The sequence below is a fragment of the Hetaerina americana genome, unplaced genomic scaffold (genome assembly GCF_022747635.1).
Source record: "Hetaerina americana unplaced genomic scaffold, ioHetAmer1.1.p SCAF_19, whole genome shotgun sequence".
NCBI classification, from domain to species: Eukaryota; Metazoa; Arthropoda; class Insecta; order Odonata; family Calopterygidae; genus Hetaerina; species Hetaerina americana.
Window position 1 is genome coordinate 286,796 of NW_027286752.1, and position 13,420 is coordinate 300,215.

The window sequence follows — 13,420 nt, forward strand, 5'->3', positions numbered from 1 at the left end:
TCCCATTCATGTATCTGGCAAGGGTGACCTATCAGGAGTAATTCATATGCCTCATTGCTGCAACCAGCCCATACAATGAGACAGCATTAAAAAAGTGGTCAATTGATTGGAATATGTAAGCCTCCCACCAACTCCATTGGAAGGGCCTTGTGTAGTAAGGGTGAGTGGGCAATTTGTTTTACTCAAAGCTGGGAGGTACTTTGTAACTTTCTTGTTATAAACAAAATATGCTGACTTTAAATACTACTATTAAGGAGATTAAATGAAAAATGAACATGTAGAGGGGGTGAAACTGGGTACCACTGTTATAGCATACATAGCATTACTTGTGAAACTTTTCACAATAGCAACCTTGGGTGAGGAAGGCTTGTGTAGCAGCATATAGTGTAGGTGACACCCTAAAACTACTGGCACCCCAATGCAAATAATCATTTAGGCAAATGGTTTCTATTAATAACAACTGTAGTTCACTAGTATTCACATAGCAACTTGATTCATATAATTTGGCATGCCTGTGAACTTCAACGTGTTTTAATGAATCACCAATTTGAAATGGGATATTTCATGACAAAATGAGAAATGTACCCAAAAACGTTGTATTAATTAATAATTGAAATCAAGAACTTCCTTGAAGCTTTTTGAAACATATTATTTGGCATTTCATATCTGGTACTTCTATCAAGATATTAATGCCAACCAATGTGTCAGCGGCTGTATTGCTTACGTCTCTACTAATTATATTCTATCAATTTGACTACTAATGAGCATTTATCAATTTCATTCTCAAAGGAAATGGTGGGAGAATGACAGAAGTGTTTGGTTGAAGAAATAAATCATTCAGCATGCTAGATATAATAAACGATCTTTATACGATAAATGATTTAAATGGTGTTTTACTTTTAATATAAGAAAAGGTATTTAATTATAAAATTAATTTTTCATGATCATATCATATATAAATTAAGGTTTGCTGAGACGTTCATATTTTAAATCTTTCAAGGCGCAACACAGTAAAATCATGTGCAATTAAGCTGACGTCATTTCTGGACGTTTAAAATCCACATCACTCTCTCAAAATTTTGCTTCACATGAAAAGTTCTGAAAAATGAATGCATACCATGTTTCTTTTTGCAAGATGAACCTTCAACAATTATTTTTACATTCATGCATTTGTACTGCTAATTTGAGTGTGAATGTTTACATATAAAAACCAAGGACTTTGCCTTTAAATAAAAGAAACTCATCAAGTATTTAAACATATTTTGTGGGTTGTTAATATTTTTTCAAAAAACCACTTGATTTTATTCTCAAATCTTGTCACAATATACAATAAAAGTTCGTCATGAATGACACAAAATGAAGTAGACATAATGTATCTCACACTATGCTTCACTGAAATGTCCTTGTGTCTACCATCGTCCTCTCCCACCTCCCCTCCCTCCCCCAAATCCTCTTCCCCCACCCCCACGACCTCCACCACCCCTTCCTCCTCCTCTTCCACCAAATCCACCACCACCACCAAATCCACCCCCACCACCCCTACCCCCTCGCCCTCTGAACCCACCCCCACCACCCCTTCCCCCCCTTCCACCACGTCCTCCACGGCCACCCCTGCCCCTGCCACCACCACCTGCACTGGGGAGAAATCGCTGAAGGGGCAACAACTTGGCTGGATCAATGAATATCTGCAACATTCAGAGGAGCACAATTATTAGTTCCTGATTACAGGACTCCATTAAAAGGTTCACATAATCTTTCAACTAAAACAAGAATATCTTTTGAGCTATATGTAGCTCGAAATGTAAGTAGGATGGATTTATATTCTTCTTGAGTTCTTCACATTTTTACAAGTCCTAAATCCTCACTAAAAACCTATTCTCTCCCTCATATACCCTGCTTCCCTAAGGCTCTCCATCCTACAGGTATGTACGAGGGTCATCCGGAAAGTAGTACCCGTTCGTGCCGCATGAAGTGCTGACGACGCGAGTAGCCGCTGGACGAGGTCAGATAGCTTCAGTGGCTTGTCTGCCTTCTCTGAGCCAAGTTGCGTGACGCTAGCATTGCCTGTGTTGTTTCTGTGATTGTTTACAATGTTTAAAAAAATTGAGAACGCCGCCAGTTGTGAAGTGAGGGCAGTGATTAAATTCCTCAATGCAAGAAACGTTCGCCCATGTGATATTCATCGCCAATTAAAGGAGGTGTATGGAGACAATGTAATGGACGAGTCGTCTGTTCGGCGGTGGTGTCGCAACTTCAACATGGGGAGGGGGAACACACACGACGATGAGCGTTCGGAGAGACCGTCTGTCATTACAGACCAACTGGTGAGCTCAGTTGACGAATTCGTGAGGAACGATCGGCGCGTCACAATTGATGACATCTGTGAGCATTTTCCCAATGTTTCTCGAACAATTGTTCATGAAATTGTTAAACACCATCTGCATTATGCAAAAATTTGTGCAAGATGGGTCCCTCGCGTATCTCAATGAGCTGGCGGCGAAGGACTATGCAGCAGGAATACAGAAACTTGTCACACGTTATGACAAATGCCTTAATTTGCTTGGAGATTATGTTGAGAAGTAGTTTAAAGTATCCTCTTTCAAATAAAATTTTTTATGTTTGTTAATATTTACTTTTGTGTCTTTATTTCACGAACGGGTACTACTTTCCGGATGACCCTCGTATTTCACAAAATCTCTATAGCTCAAAATATCACCAATAACAACTAGTTTCCTTTCAATTACATCTAGCTAACTCCTCTCTCCTCCCACCAACTCTGGCCTTTGCCCTCCTCTATATCTAAATTATTTTCTCAATGCCTCTACAGACCCACATTTAAAAGCTCTAGGAGGCTAATGCACTTACATTTTTGCTTCATAAGACAGGTGACAATTAATAAAAAGAACATTATTTACCAAGCAGACAAAGTGGATAACCTATGACTTACTTTCCAATTTGAAAGAAAAAAAAATATTTAAATGCTTGGAATAATCCAGGAAATGATTGAGTATTCTACTACAGAGGAATGCTATCACTTTAATTACATTGCAACTTGAAATGATTTATCATGACTGCCTTTTCCATATGTGCAGAAGCGGAAAATATATTAGAAGTGAAACAGTGGCAATAATTGGAAATTATAGCATGGAATGATACCATAATTACTTCAAGTCTGTGAAACAACACCAGAATAACTTTTTCCAACAGATGGTAAGATACATGCAATACTTCATTCAAGGGTTGATTTGTACACAATGTTCAAGAAGTAAGATAGAAGTATTTACGGCACATTAGAAAGTTAAAAGGATCATACTACCTAAGGTAAAGGATGTTAATTGTATTAAGTATTTTGAGATCTTACTTTTTCAAAATTACGAAGCTCGCTCTTCAATTAGGTTGATGGAAAGCAAACATAGGTAAAAGATTCGCTCATTAGTAGATATCATGTACAGTGAAACCAAACTGGCCACTTTTTCCAAAATAATGTATTTCTCAAGCTATCAATGTAAATTTCCCTATTATTTCAGAGATTGCTTTCATCAGAAGCCAATAAACACTGGTGACTAGAGAGGTGAAGTTGCTGGGAACTTTGAACTTGCAAGTTTGAATCTTTATCAGACCAGGATATCTCTTGCCAAATGAGTTTCTTATGCAAAGGACTCACACCTTGAACCATTTTCTTTCCCGGCTGCTTCATTGAGTAGAAAAAAGTTGTAACTACTGAGAATATCTGCTTCAATACTCTAATAACCCCAGTTAGATCGAAACAACCTAGAGGCAAAAATTCAGAATCACAAAAGAAGCTGCCTCAGCATCCTCCAAGGTGGTGTTCTTATTATTGAAAGCCTACCATTTAATACAGGAGTTGGATGGACACACTGGAAACATGGTAGAAGTGGACATCAAAATATCATAAGGCCCATTCCCATGTATCTACATAATGAATGAGATATCTAACAGAATTTATTATAATTTTGAGTGATTCAAGGATAGGGTCCCAAAAAAATAAAATAAATGTGACCAAAAAGTGTCAGTTCCTTAAGTTCACCATCATTTCTGAGTTTAAGATATCCTTTTGATAATCTTAGAAGGATTTAGAATGAAAATATTTTGCTCTATTTTGTCAATTAACATATGATTAATACAAAAACTTAGATTCTAAAATATTTTGAAATGAAACATTAAATGCTATTCGGTATAGATCATATGGCTTTCACATGAATTTGGATTCACTTACAAAGCCTGAAGAATGGTGCTTGCCTTTGAATACTTCCGAATTACCTGAAAGATATACTATTGCTAAATGTGAATAACTGACCACCTATTCCCTAGGTACAGGCTGTAGGATTAAAAGAAACTAATGATATATTGGCTACATGCCATACATCAATTACAAGGACAATAAGTTGAATTTTTGCTGGGATTTTTGTTTAAGTTGTGGCTCTATTTTATTAGCCTCAAGAGAGGTTATAAGAAGCACTATTATTTCCCATGAACCCTGTATGAGAGACAGCCAGAAATAATGTTATGGAGTAGCATGAGCAGAACAGTCTCTACGTCTAGAGGGCAAATTGAAAGCGAAACACCAACCTCAACACATTACAATCACAATAGAAAACCACAACAACAGAATCATGTTAAAACATACAATGAAGATAGCTACATATTAACTACTTTATAAAAGCGTCTTCCATCTTCCCATTCAATGACGAGTATTTACAAACTTGAACTCTTAACAATGATTTCTAGATACATGCATTACTTATGGACCTCAACTTTAATAATACCCATAATTCAAATTTTGAATGCCATCGAGGTTAAAAGTGAAACCTTCATTGAGACTGCCAACATGGATTCTACTTCGTCTGTGGCGTCACAGAGAAGCAATCATGTACAAATATGAGAACAATTAGCATTCAAACAAATATAAACTTAAAGAAACCTGCATACCTTTTGCTCTGATTTGAATGATTTTGCTTTTATTGATTCCGAGAGTTTCACTGATATATAATAGTCTCGAAGGTTCCCAAATATTTCATCTACTTTTCCTATTTGCTCTTTATTTTCTAGATAGATCGGGGCATTGAAATAGGGCACATCTTCAATTTCAGCTTTGCAAACCAAATCCTCTTGGCAGGGAAACATAAAATGGCCAAATGGTAGGACCTACAAAAGATAATAATTTAGAATAACGACACACTGATGGTTTTCATAGTGGAAACTGGCTAAAATTACATAATACTTCAGCAGAGAGATTAAAACAATATTACCTCTTCTGGTGGACCCTGCTCATAATAGGAATTTCTGCCAAAACCTCCTCCACCACCTCTGCCTCCTCTAAAATTTCCTCCTCCCCCTCTTCCGCCACCTCGAAAGCCACCGCCACCGCCTCCTCTAAAACCTCCACCTCCACCACGGCCTCGGTAAGACATAATCTAAATCATATAAAAAGTAATTTCACACCTTATCTGCACATCTAACCAGCGCAAACAATATCGCATCCATGCCTTATACAAATTACTAATAAATGCTAAGAGTTTCACAGGTTTGTCTCTCTTAATATATTATATATCTTACGTTTTTTATAGGATGAATATTATTCAGTTGACCAGTAGAAGTTTAAAGAATTATCGCATCTGGCTTCAAAATACTACGTAAACACTTCCCACATGGCTTCGTTCACTACCGCTTGGTTCGCTTCCAAATGACTTTCATGTGTCAATTGTTTCAAATTGACTAATGAAAATAAATGAGTCGGGGAAATATCAAATTATTTTAATGTATTTGTTTAAATTTAATTTTTATAAAAATACTCCTGGAAATTATCTTAATTAACCTATCCTTTTTATAATAATAACATTATTTCAAGAGGGCAATGTTTTAAATATAAATTCTGTCAGCGGCTCCTAAGCAGCAATTGTCAACATTGGCGCTAGTCTTTGACCGTATTCGTCGTGGTCACCTTGTTATTGAAAGCATGTATCTGTCTTGTTTGTTTTGAGATATTGAGCAATAATCTAAAATTTTTGGTATGTATTGATTTTTTAAATCATAATGCTTTTTCAATTGGCAGAAATAATGATGACTTCTATGGTTTACTTTTACTCAAATAAAAGTTCTGTGCTTACAATTTTAAGACATACCATTAACTAGTACTAAATTTTGCTTTGTATTAATTCTGGTGTTTTTGTTGCCTACGCAAATGCAGAGCATGGATTCGGGTACTAGCCAGAATGGCGAACAATCGGAAATTGAAGATGACAATCAACGAACAACTTCCATAGGTTTGTCAGATATTATTTAAGGATGAAATTTTATTATCTATGGCAGATTTTTAATAGAATTTATTTCACCCCTCCTTAAGTAACACCCATTGCATTCCTTCGCTCTCGAAGGCCATTTTAATTAATGATATAGACCAGGACTGTATCAATATTTTTGTTATGTATTACTGCGATAAATTGAATATGAAATAGCTAAAGAAATGATGGAGAATTTATAGATTTTCAAAGATCTTTCAAATAAATTCGTAAAAAAGCATACAGTAACTACATTATTGAGAAAGAAACGAAGTACTACTGTTGGATAGATAGTATCTGTAAATGATGTTGAAAAATGGTGGCAATCTTTTTAGCGATATTCAAAATTAGTGGTAAAAACTAATCCGAAGTTGAAATGAATCTACTTTATGAAACTGGAGAATCATATATGTCGTTGCATTTATTTTTTTTGGAGATATGGCTTGTACTGTTTAAAGACTAATTTAAGCGATCGATTCACTTACATTATTATTTAAAATAGACTGTTAATTTTATGTTTGCGATTACGTGAACAAGTAAGTGGCATTCATGACTCTGGCAATGATTCGAGGACACTGAAGGCTACATCCACATGATACCCTCCAAACCACCACTAGGGTGTGTGACCTGCCGTGATTACACACCAAGCATGCCACATCAAAAAATTAGTGGGTCTTTTTCTTATTTACTATTAAAAAAACATATAGTAAATTAACATCCATTTTTAAATGTGCTTTGGAGGACCCTATTGGGAGAGCAAAACATATTATCATAAAAGTTTTGACATGCTCGCATATTACCAAGGCTCTTGGTGTTTGTATCCTTTGAAATGTAGAATTCACAGAAGTTGCCATGAAATTATTCTAGCTCACATCCACTTGTATGAAGGTTGCTGAAGCTATTTTGTGGGATTGATTAAAATACTTGCCGGTAGAAAGTGAGCTGGACACTTGTTCCATGAAGCCTACTGTAGTACCTAATTGTTTCTCAAAATATAGTCCCCATGGATTACCAAATGATGTTCATTTATGTATATTGCATAAGTTATGAAGACAGATTTGACATTATCTCTCGGTAATGCATATATTTAGTGATGATTTTCAATCTCTTAGTCGTTCTTGGAGAAGCTACTGCATTCTTGTCTGAGATGTTTATTAAATGTCATTTAAACAACGAATAATTGCTTCAATACTCGTCAGCAACTATCCCAATCATATATCAATTAATGAAGAAGCTCATTTATTTTTCATTAAGTTCCTATTAACTTATTCAGCTGGTTATGGATAAATTAAGAAATTATGGTGAAAGGAGGAGAGGGATTTTTGAAAAAGGAGGTAGAGGAGAAGTATAAGCAATTTAAAAGAATAGTTAACTGGGAGAGAACAGGAAGAGCTAAAAAGTTACTGTTTCTGGTTCCATTCTCCTTAGCATAATCAAACACAGTATAAATTGAATTGGGTAGCTTAATCTCTTGTCTCCTGGTTTCATATTTATCAGAATAATTTTTAATAAATAAATAATTTGATTCAGTAAGAAGAGCATGTGCTGTTTTGTTATGATCAATTGTGATAAAATATAATCAAGTTTGTTAGATTCTCACTCAAACCTCTTTCAATGTTACAGAAGTGAGTAACATGATATACTCGTGACATAATAGTGAAAACCTTGGTAATAACCATCCCGACTACAACATTCTTCAATTGAGTATTAAATATTTAAGGTAAATATAATGGAACCAAAATAGGCAGTATTGACTATCTGGAATAAAAAGAACATTCAATATTGGATGTAACCTATGTAGTTCAAACCTTCATGTAAAAGATGTGGGTGATTGTTTGAAGCATGTGTTGGGAAGGAGCTACATCTGTTAAAGGGCTATTTATATGCATAGTTTACTTTCAATCATGATGTAAATTTGCTGTCTCAAAGTAGGGAAGTAGATGGTGGGAATGCAGTATGGAAGATTGTTGGAAGATGTCAATGTGGATCATTGTTTTTATCTGGGTTAATTTTATTGACTCTCTATCAATATTTTTATTTATTTCTAATTGTAGATACAGCACTGACTAAGCGTGCCATCAGTGTCCGAGAGAAGCTTCAAGATGATACTTATTCATGGATAATGCAATGCCTAGAGATGGTTTTTGAGTTTTACAATGAAAAAAATTCAAGGGATCAAGAGATTAAAAAACTCACTGATGTGACTTTGAAGTTTTGCACTCAGCAGCTTGAGCACAAGAAGGCCAAGGATACATTTGAAGCATTATGCCTCACACATCCCGTAAAAAGTTGCCCGAGAGACTTTGACTTCACCAAAGAATATGACAAAATGTTGACGCAACAAGAAAAGGTGACAAAGGAAGAAGCAAGAAAGCATCCTAAGTTTGTTAAGTTTTTGGACAGAGTGAAGGAACTGGAAAGGGGTAAAGAGCTGTGTCAGACAGAAGCAATCTCTGTGGATTGAAAGTGTGTGGGTAGAATTCAATTTGAATGTGCCTTCTGAAATTTAAAGGAGAAAAAATGATATAGTTTTTGGGAGTATGATAAACTTCATAACAGTATTACTGCAGTATTGCATTGTTAATGTTTTTCCGAAGTGTTCAGTGTAAATTTTATCAAAATGTTCAATAGCATATGACCAACAATTAGCCAATTTTTTAATTGATGACCATAATAATGGGGAGTATATTTTTACCTTCAGAAAAAATCTTAGGGCACTTCCATGTGCAGCACATGTTTTGAAAAAAAAAATTCACATTGTGCAGAAATACTGAAGTTATGCAATTGTTTATATTATATTTGACTATGAAAAAAGACCCTGAGTATGTTTACGTAAGAGACACTGTTGTTTATGTATATATATATATGATGTTTAGTCAAATGATTTTAATTTAGCTAGGAGGGAAAACAGTCTAATTTATTTTTGTAGCCCACCATTCCAAGTGATGTACATTTTTGAAGAAATTAAATCTTTCAAAAAGTAATTTGAAGTCATTTTGTTTATTATTGGAAAGGTCCACATTAGTAGTAAGTATGTTGCATTTCCTATTCAAGTAACTAAGGTAAAAGTTACTTTTAGATATTTTCATTTACCTAACTAATTCATAATTCATTTAGCCTGAGGCAACCAAGGCTAGTCTTTATTGGCACTTGACCAAATACCAACTGGCATCAACAAACATCTACTTCAACAGCCAGTGCCTCTCTCTTGGCATCATACTCAAGTATGTGAACATCAATTGTGAGGCTACATCTTCAGCTGGGCATTTCGCAAAAGCAGCTGCAGAGCAATTAGGGAGCTGCATGAATGGTATGTCAAGAGGGACTCAATCTCCCATTGCCTGCTTCTGCTATATCTAGATTTGACAAATTCTCTTCCCTGGATGGGATGGATTACCTTGGATGATTGTGTCAGACAAAGAGCAAGTGAAATTATAGTTAGCAAAAGGGATGTAATTGCCAAAAAGCTTGCTTCCCTGACTCAAGATATGGCCCCATCAACAATTCCTCTTACATTTAGTGACAAAGTAGTAAATCTAGCCAAATATAATTCTAAGGCTGAAGAGCTCAGATTTCTGAGCAAAGGGCTGAAGTATTGTCCCAATATCCCTGTTTTGACTCGAGATCTAAAAAATCTTACTGTGGATTTAGGCTTGGCTCTTCAGAAGGATACCTCAGGCACAAAGGAATGTAACACCTTGGGGATTCATTCCTTTGTCGCCAGCTTACATTCATGAAATATTATACTTAAGAAAATGGAAGATTTCACAGTCTTAGTTCCATCAAAAATACAATATCTAAGGAAGGCCATATTATTTCCAAGGTAGATAAAAGAAATGTGTTAGTCACTGTGGATGGAAACAACTCTGTTAGGAAGTGTGAAGGGTTCATCTCCTATAACCAAAGAATAGATTTATTAAAGGACCCAAACCCCAAGTTTCAGAAAAGTGCATCAATTCATGTGCAGTGTAAATTAGTCCTCGGGAAAAGAATTCCCTCATGCAAATGAAACTCAGTGCCCATATTTTTTGGTCTACCAAAAATCCACAGATATAGTGTTCCAATTAGGCCAAAGGTTTTTCATATTTCAGCCCCAAACCACCTTTAGGCTAGAAAGCTAAGTGCCTTATTCAGACAACATTCAAAGTTTTCACCTTAGTATGGAATCAAAAACTCAAATGAACTAGCAAAGATACTCTCAGAGAAAGTTACCCCCCAAGTGCACAATAGTATCTTTTGATGTCACTAATTTATTTCCCAGTGTTCCCAGATCATAAGCTCTAAATTTAGCCGAAATAACTGTATTTGAAGTTAAGCATCTAGCTATAGTAAAAAGTGAAATGTGTTCCTCCGTAAAAGTGTGTTTAAAACAAAGCAGTTTCGTGTTCAATGATATAATATACCAACAACAGGATGGCTTGGCCATGGGAAGTCCACTTTCTCCGCTATTGGTGGATATATGTGTACAATTTTGAGAAACTCATTTTTTCTTCTCAATCAGTCAACCCCCTCATATAAAACGTCCTCCATTGGTACAGATACGTAGGCAATGTTGTCTGTGTTTGGACAGGAACAGATAGACAGTTTTCTAACCTTTCTTAATTCCCGAAATAAACATTGGAAAAATGAAACAGTTTCTGGCATCACTTGGTGGAAATTCTTCATATTGTAATTAAATTTAAAATACTTCGCCTTTCCACATAAACCACTTTTATTTTTATTACTACCTAGGTTTCGTTATTGTATAACATCATCCTGATCCTGATGATGTTATACCATAACGAAACCTAGGTAGTAATAAAAATAAAAGTGGTTTATGTGGAAAGGCGAAGTATTTTAAATTTAATTTCAATAAACATTGGAAATTTACCAGAGAAATAGAAACAGTTGCATCCCTTACTTTTTTAGCTGTAACCATATCTGTAATAAATGATAGGTTTTATTTTTCTGTGTTAAGGAAAGAGATTTGGTAATTTATAATTACTCCAGACACCATGTCTCTCAGAAGCTATTAGTCTTTCACTCTATGCTACATAGGTTATGTTTTTGTCTTTAGAGAACAAACTGAAGGAACTGAATACTGAAAAAAAGATTGCTAGGAGTAATGGCTATAGGGTAAAACTGTCCAGGCTAGCCAAATCAGCCATTTATGGCAGTCCCACAGAAGAATAACCTCAGTGATGCAGATTTTCTTTCTTAGGAAGCATTTTATTGAGAGTGCAAAGGATCCTGCTGAAGGACAAGGTGAAACCTATCTTATTATACAACTGGACTAACCTAAACAATCTTCTTAGCCATACCAAAGATAAATTCAATCCCTTACACAGGAGTGAAGTATATAAACTACTTTGTAGTGACTGTAATGGGGGTATACATAGACCAAACAGGAAGGAGGATTAAGGCTAGGGTGAAATAACATCAGGCATGCCACAGGAAGAACATTTCCTCATCCCTCTTCACCAAACACCTGAGAGATTGTGGCCATGGAAGTGACTTCTCCCCAGTCCAAAATTTCCAATGCACCTGAAAATGTAATGCTGTAATAAAACCTGGGTCGTTGTAAAAATACCTTATGTGGAAAAGCAGTATCTTCTTTCATCATGAAGGATTTCCACCATGCTATGCCTGAAACTGTATTATTTAATTGTATTATTTATTATTATAAGGTAATCTACCCGTTAAAAGTTACTGTTGCGGCGTCTCCCGCAGTTTCTTTGGAAAGTTAAGGTAGGTTTTGGATGGGATGAACTACCAAATAAATATTTTGTGATCGGCTGCCTTTTCTGCCTCCTTAGGATTTCTCCTAACAAATCCCACTCCTCACTCACCATACCTATTACTTCTTCATTTGGTTTCCTTTCGGTCCATTTCACCTTCTCCATCCTTCTCCACACCCACATTTCAAATGCCTCCAATCTACTACTATTGTCTTGCTTCAGTGACCACGTTTCCGCACCGTACATAACTATGCACCTAATCAAAGTTTTTACAAGTGTTTTTTTTCCCATCCTTACTCAACGTCCCTGTCATCAACTCTATCTCCCTTGCGAAAGCCTCTTTGCCTAGCACAATTCTTTTCCTTACGTCCCTACTACTTTGACCGTGTTGGTCCAAAACACTACCGAGATATGTAAACTGTTCTACCTGCTCTAGTTTTTGCCCTCCTATTTTAATGTTTAGCTTAGCCTTTTTCTTTCTAGAAAATCGCATAACCTTTGTTTTATTAATATTAATTCTCATCCCATACCTGTCACACTGAATTTCCAATGCACCCAGCAATGCTTTAAACCCCTTGGCTGACTGACCAACTAAAGCTTGGTCATCAGCAAACCTAAATGATTTTACGAATTACCTTCAGATTTTTATTCCTACCTCCAGTTCTTCCCATGCCTCTTTAATCATTTCCTCCACATATAGACTGAACATAATAATGTACAAACATGATTATTAACAAACATGCCTTACATCTCTTCCTAACACTGCCCATCCAGACTCTCAAACTGATCATCCCCTAGGTAATCAATCATTTGCCCTTCTCTCTATCCTTTTGTTTATGATCCTGAGAACAACTTTAGCTGCGTGGGATATCAAACTTATCGTCCTGTAGTCCTCACATGATGTAGCCTTTACCTTTTTCGGAATAGGAACTAAAACTGATCTCACAAAGTCTTCTGGCCAAATTCCTTCCTCATAAATACTATGAATTAGCCCATATAGCCTCTTGCTCTCACATTTTCCTAAACATTTCAATAGTTCCACGGGAATGTTATCCACCCCTACGGCCTTATTTAGTTTCATCTCCCTTAATGCCCTTTCTATCTCATTGTCTAATATGCCTGGACCTAAGCTGTCTTCCTCTACGTCATCAGCTTTTTCAATGTCTAAGCTTGTTGGCCTAAGTTCTTTACCATACAGTTCTCCTATATACTCCTTCCATCTCTCTTGGATCTTTCCTGCATCAACTATTACCTTACCTGCCTTATCTCTAATTGCTAGCATAGATCTTCCTTTCTTACTTCCCGATAACGATTTCACTTTGCTGTACAGCGCACCAATTTCACCCTTCCTCTGCAGACTTTCCATATCCTCGCACTGCGTCTTCCACCATGCTTCTTTTGCTT

The 13,420-nt window shown here is 36.1% G+C and overlaps 2 protein-coding genes across 2 annotated transcripts; one reads left to right on the forward strand and one right to left on the reverse strand.

Annotated features, from left to right (window-relative positions):
* Positions 1-1,243: 1,243 nt before the first annotated feature.
* Positions 1,244-5,687, reverse strand: LOC139687264 (H/ACA ribonucleoprotein complex subunit 1-like). Its single transcript, XM_071584402.1, has 4 exons — positions 5,578-5,687; positions 5,271-5,435; positions 4,951-5,166; positions 1,244-1,685 (listed from the first exon to the last, which is right to left on the reverse strand). Exons 2-4 carry the CDS (start codon positions 5,430-5,432, stop codon positions 1,410-1,412), a joined length of 654 nt encoding a protein of 217 aa, XP_071440503.1. The 5' UTR covers positions 5,433-5,435; positions 5,578-5,687; the 3' UTR covers positions 1,244-1,409.
* A 111-nt stretch (positions 5,688-5,798) lies between these two features.
* On the forward strand, positions 5,799-9,236 carry LOC139687265 (uncharacterized). Its single transcript, XM_071584403.1, has 3 exons — positions 5,799-6,029; positions 6,209-6,284; positions 8,354-9,236. Exons 2-3 carry the CDS (start codon positions 6,212-6,214, stop codon positions 8,761-8,763), a joined length of 483 nt encoding a protein of 160 aa, XP_071440504.1. The 5' UTR covers positions 5,799-6,029; positions 6,209-6,211; the 3' UTR covers positions 8,764-9,236.
* The last annotated feature ends 4,184 nt before the right edge of the window (positions 9,237-13,420 follow it).

Bases quoted from the DNA above. Each gene is read 5' to 3' on its own strand.
- LOC139687264 (XM_071584402.1), bottom strand. From the start codon at position 5,432: ATGTCTTACCGAGGCCGTGGTGGAGGTGGAGGTTTTAGAGGAGGCGGT. The intron at 5,167-5,270 runs GTAATATTGTTT...TATCTTTTGTAG, and splicing joins AGCAGGGTCCACCAGAAGAG to GTCCTACCATTTGGCCATTT. The intron at 1,686-4,950 runs GTATGCAGGTTT...TGAATGTTGCAG, and splicing joins CATTCAAATCAGAGCAAAAG to ATATTCATTGATCCAGCCAA.
- LOC139687265 (XM_071584403.1), top strand. From the start codon at position 6,212: ATGGATTCGGGTACTAGCCAGAATGGCGAACAATCGGAAATTGAAGAT. The intron at 6,285-8,353 runs GTTTGTCAGATA...TTCTAATTGTAG, and splicing joins TCAACGAACAACTTCCATAG to ATACAGCACTGACTAAGCGT.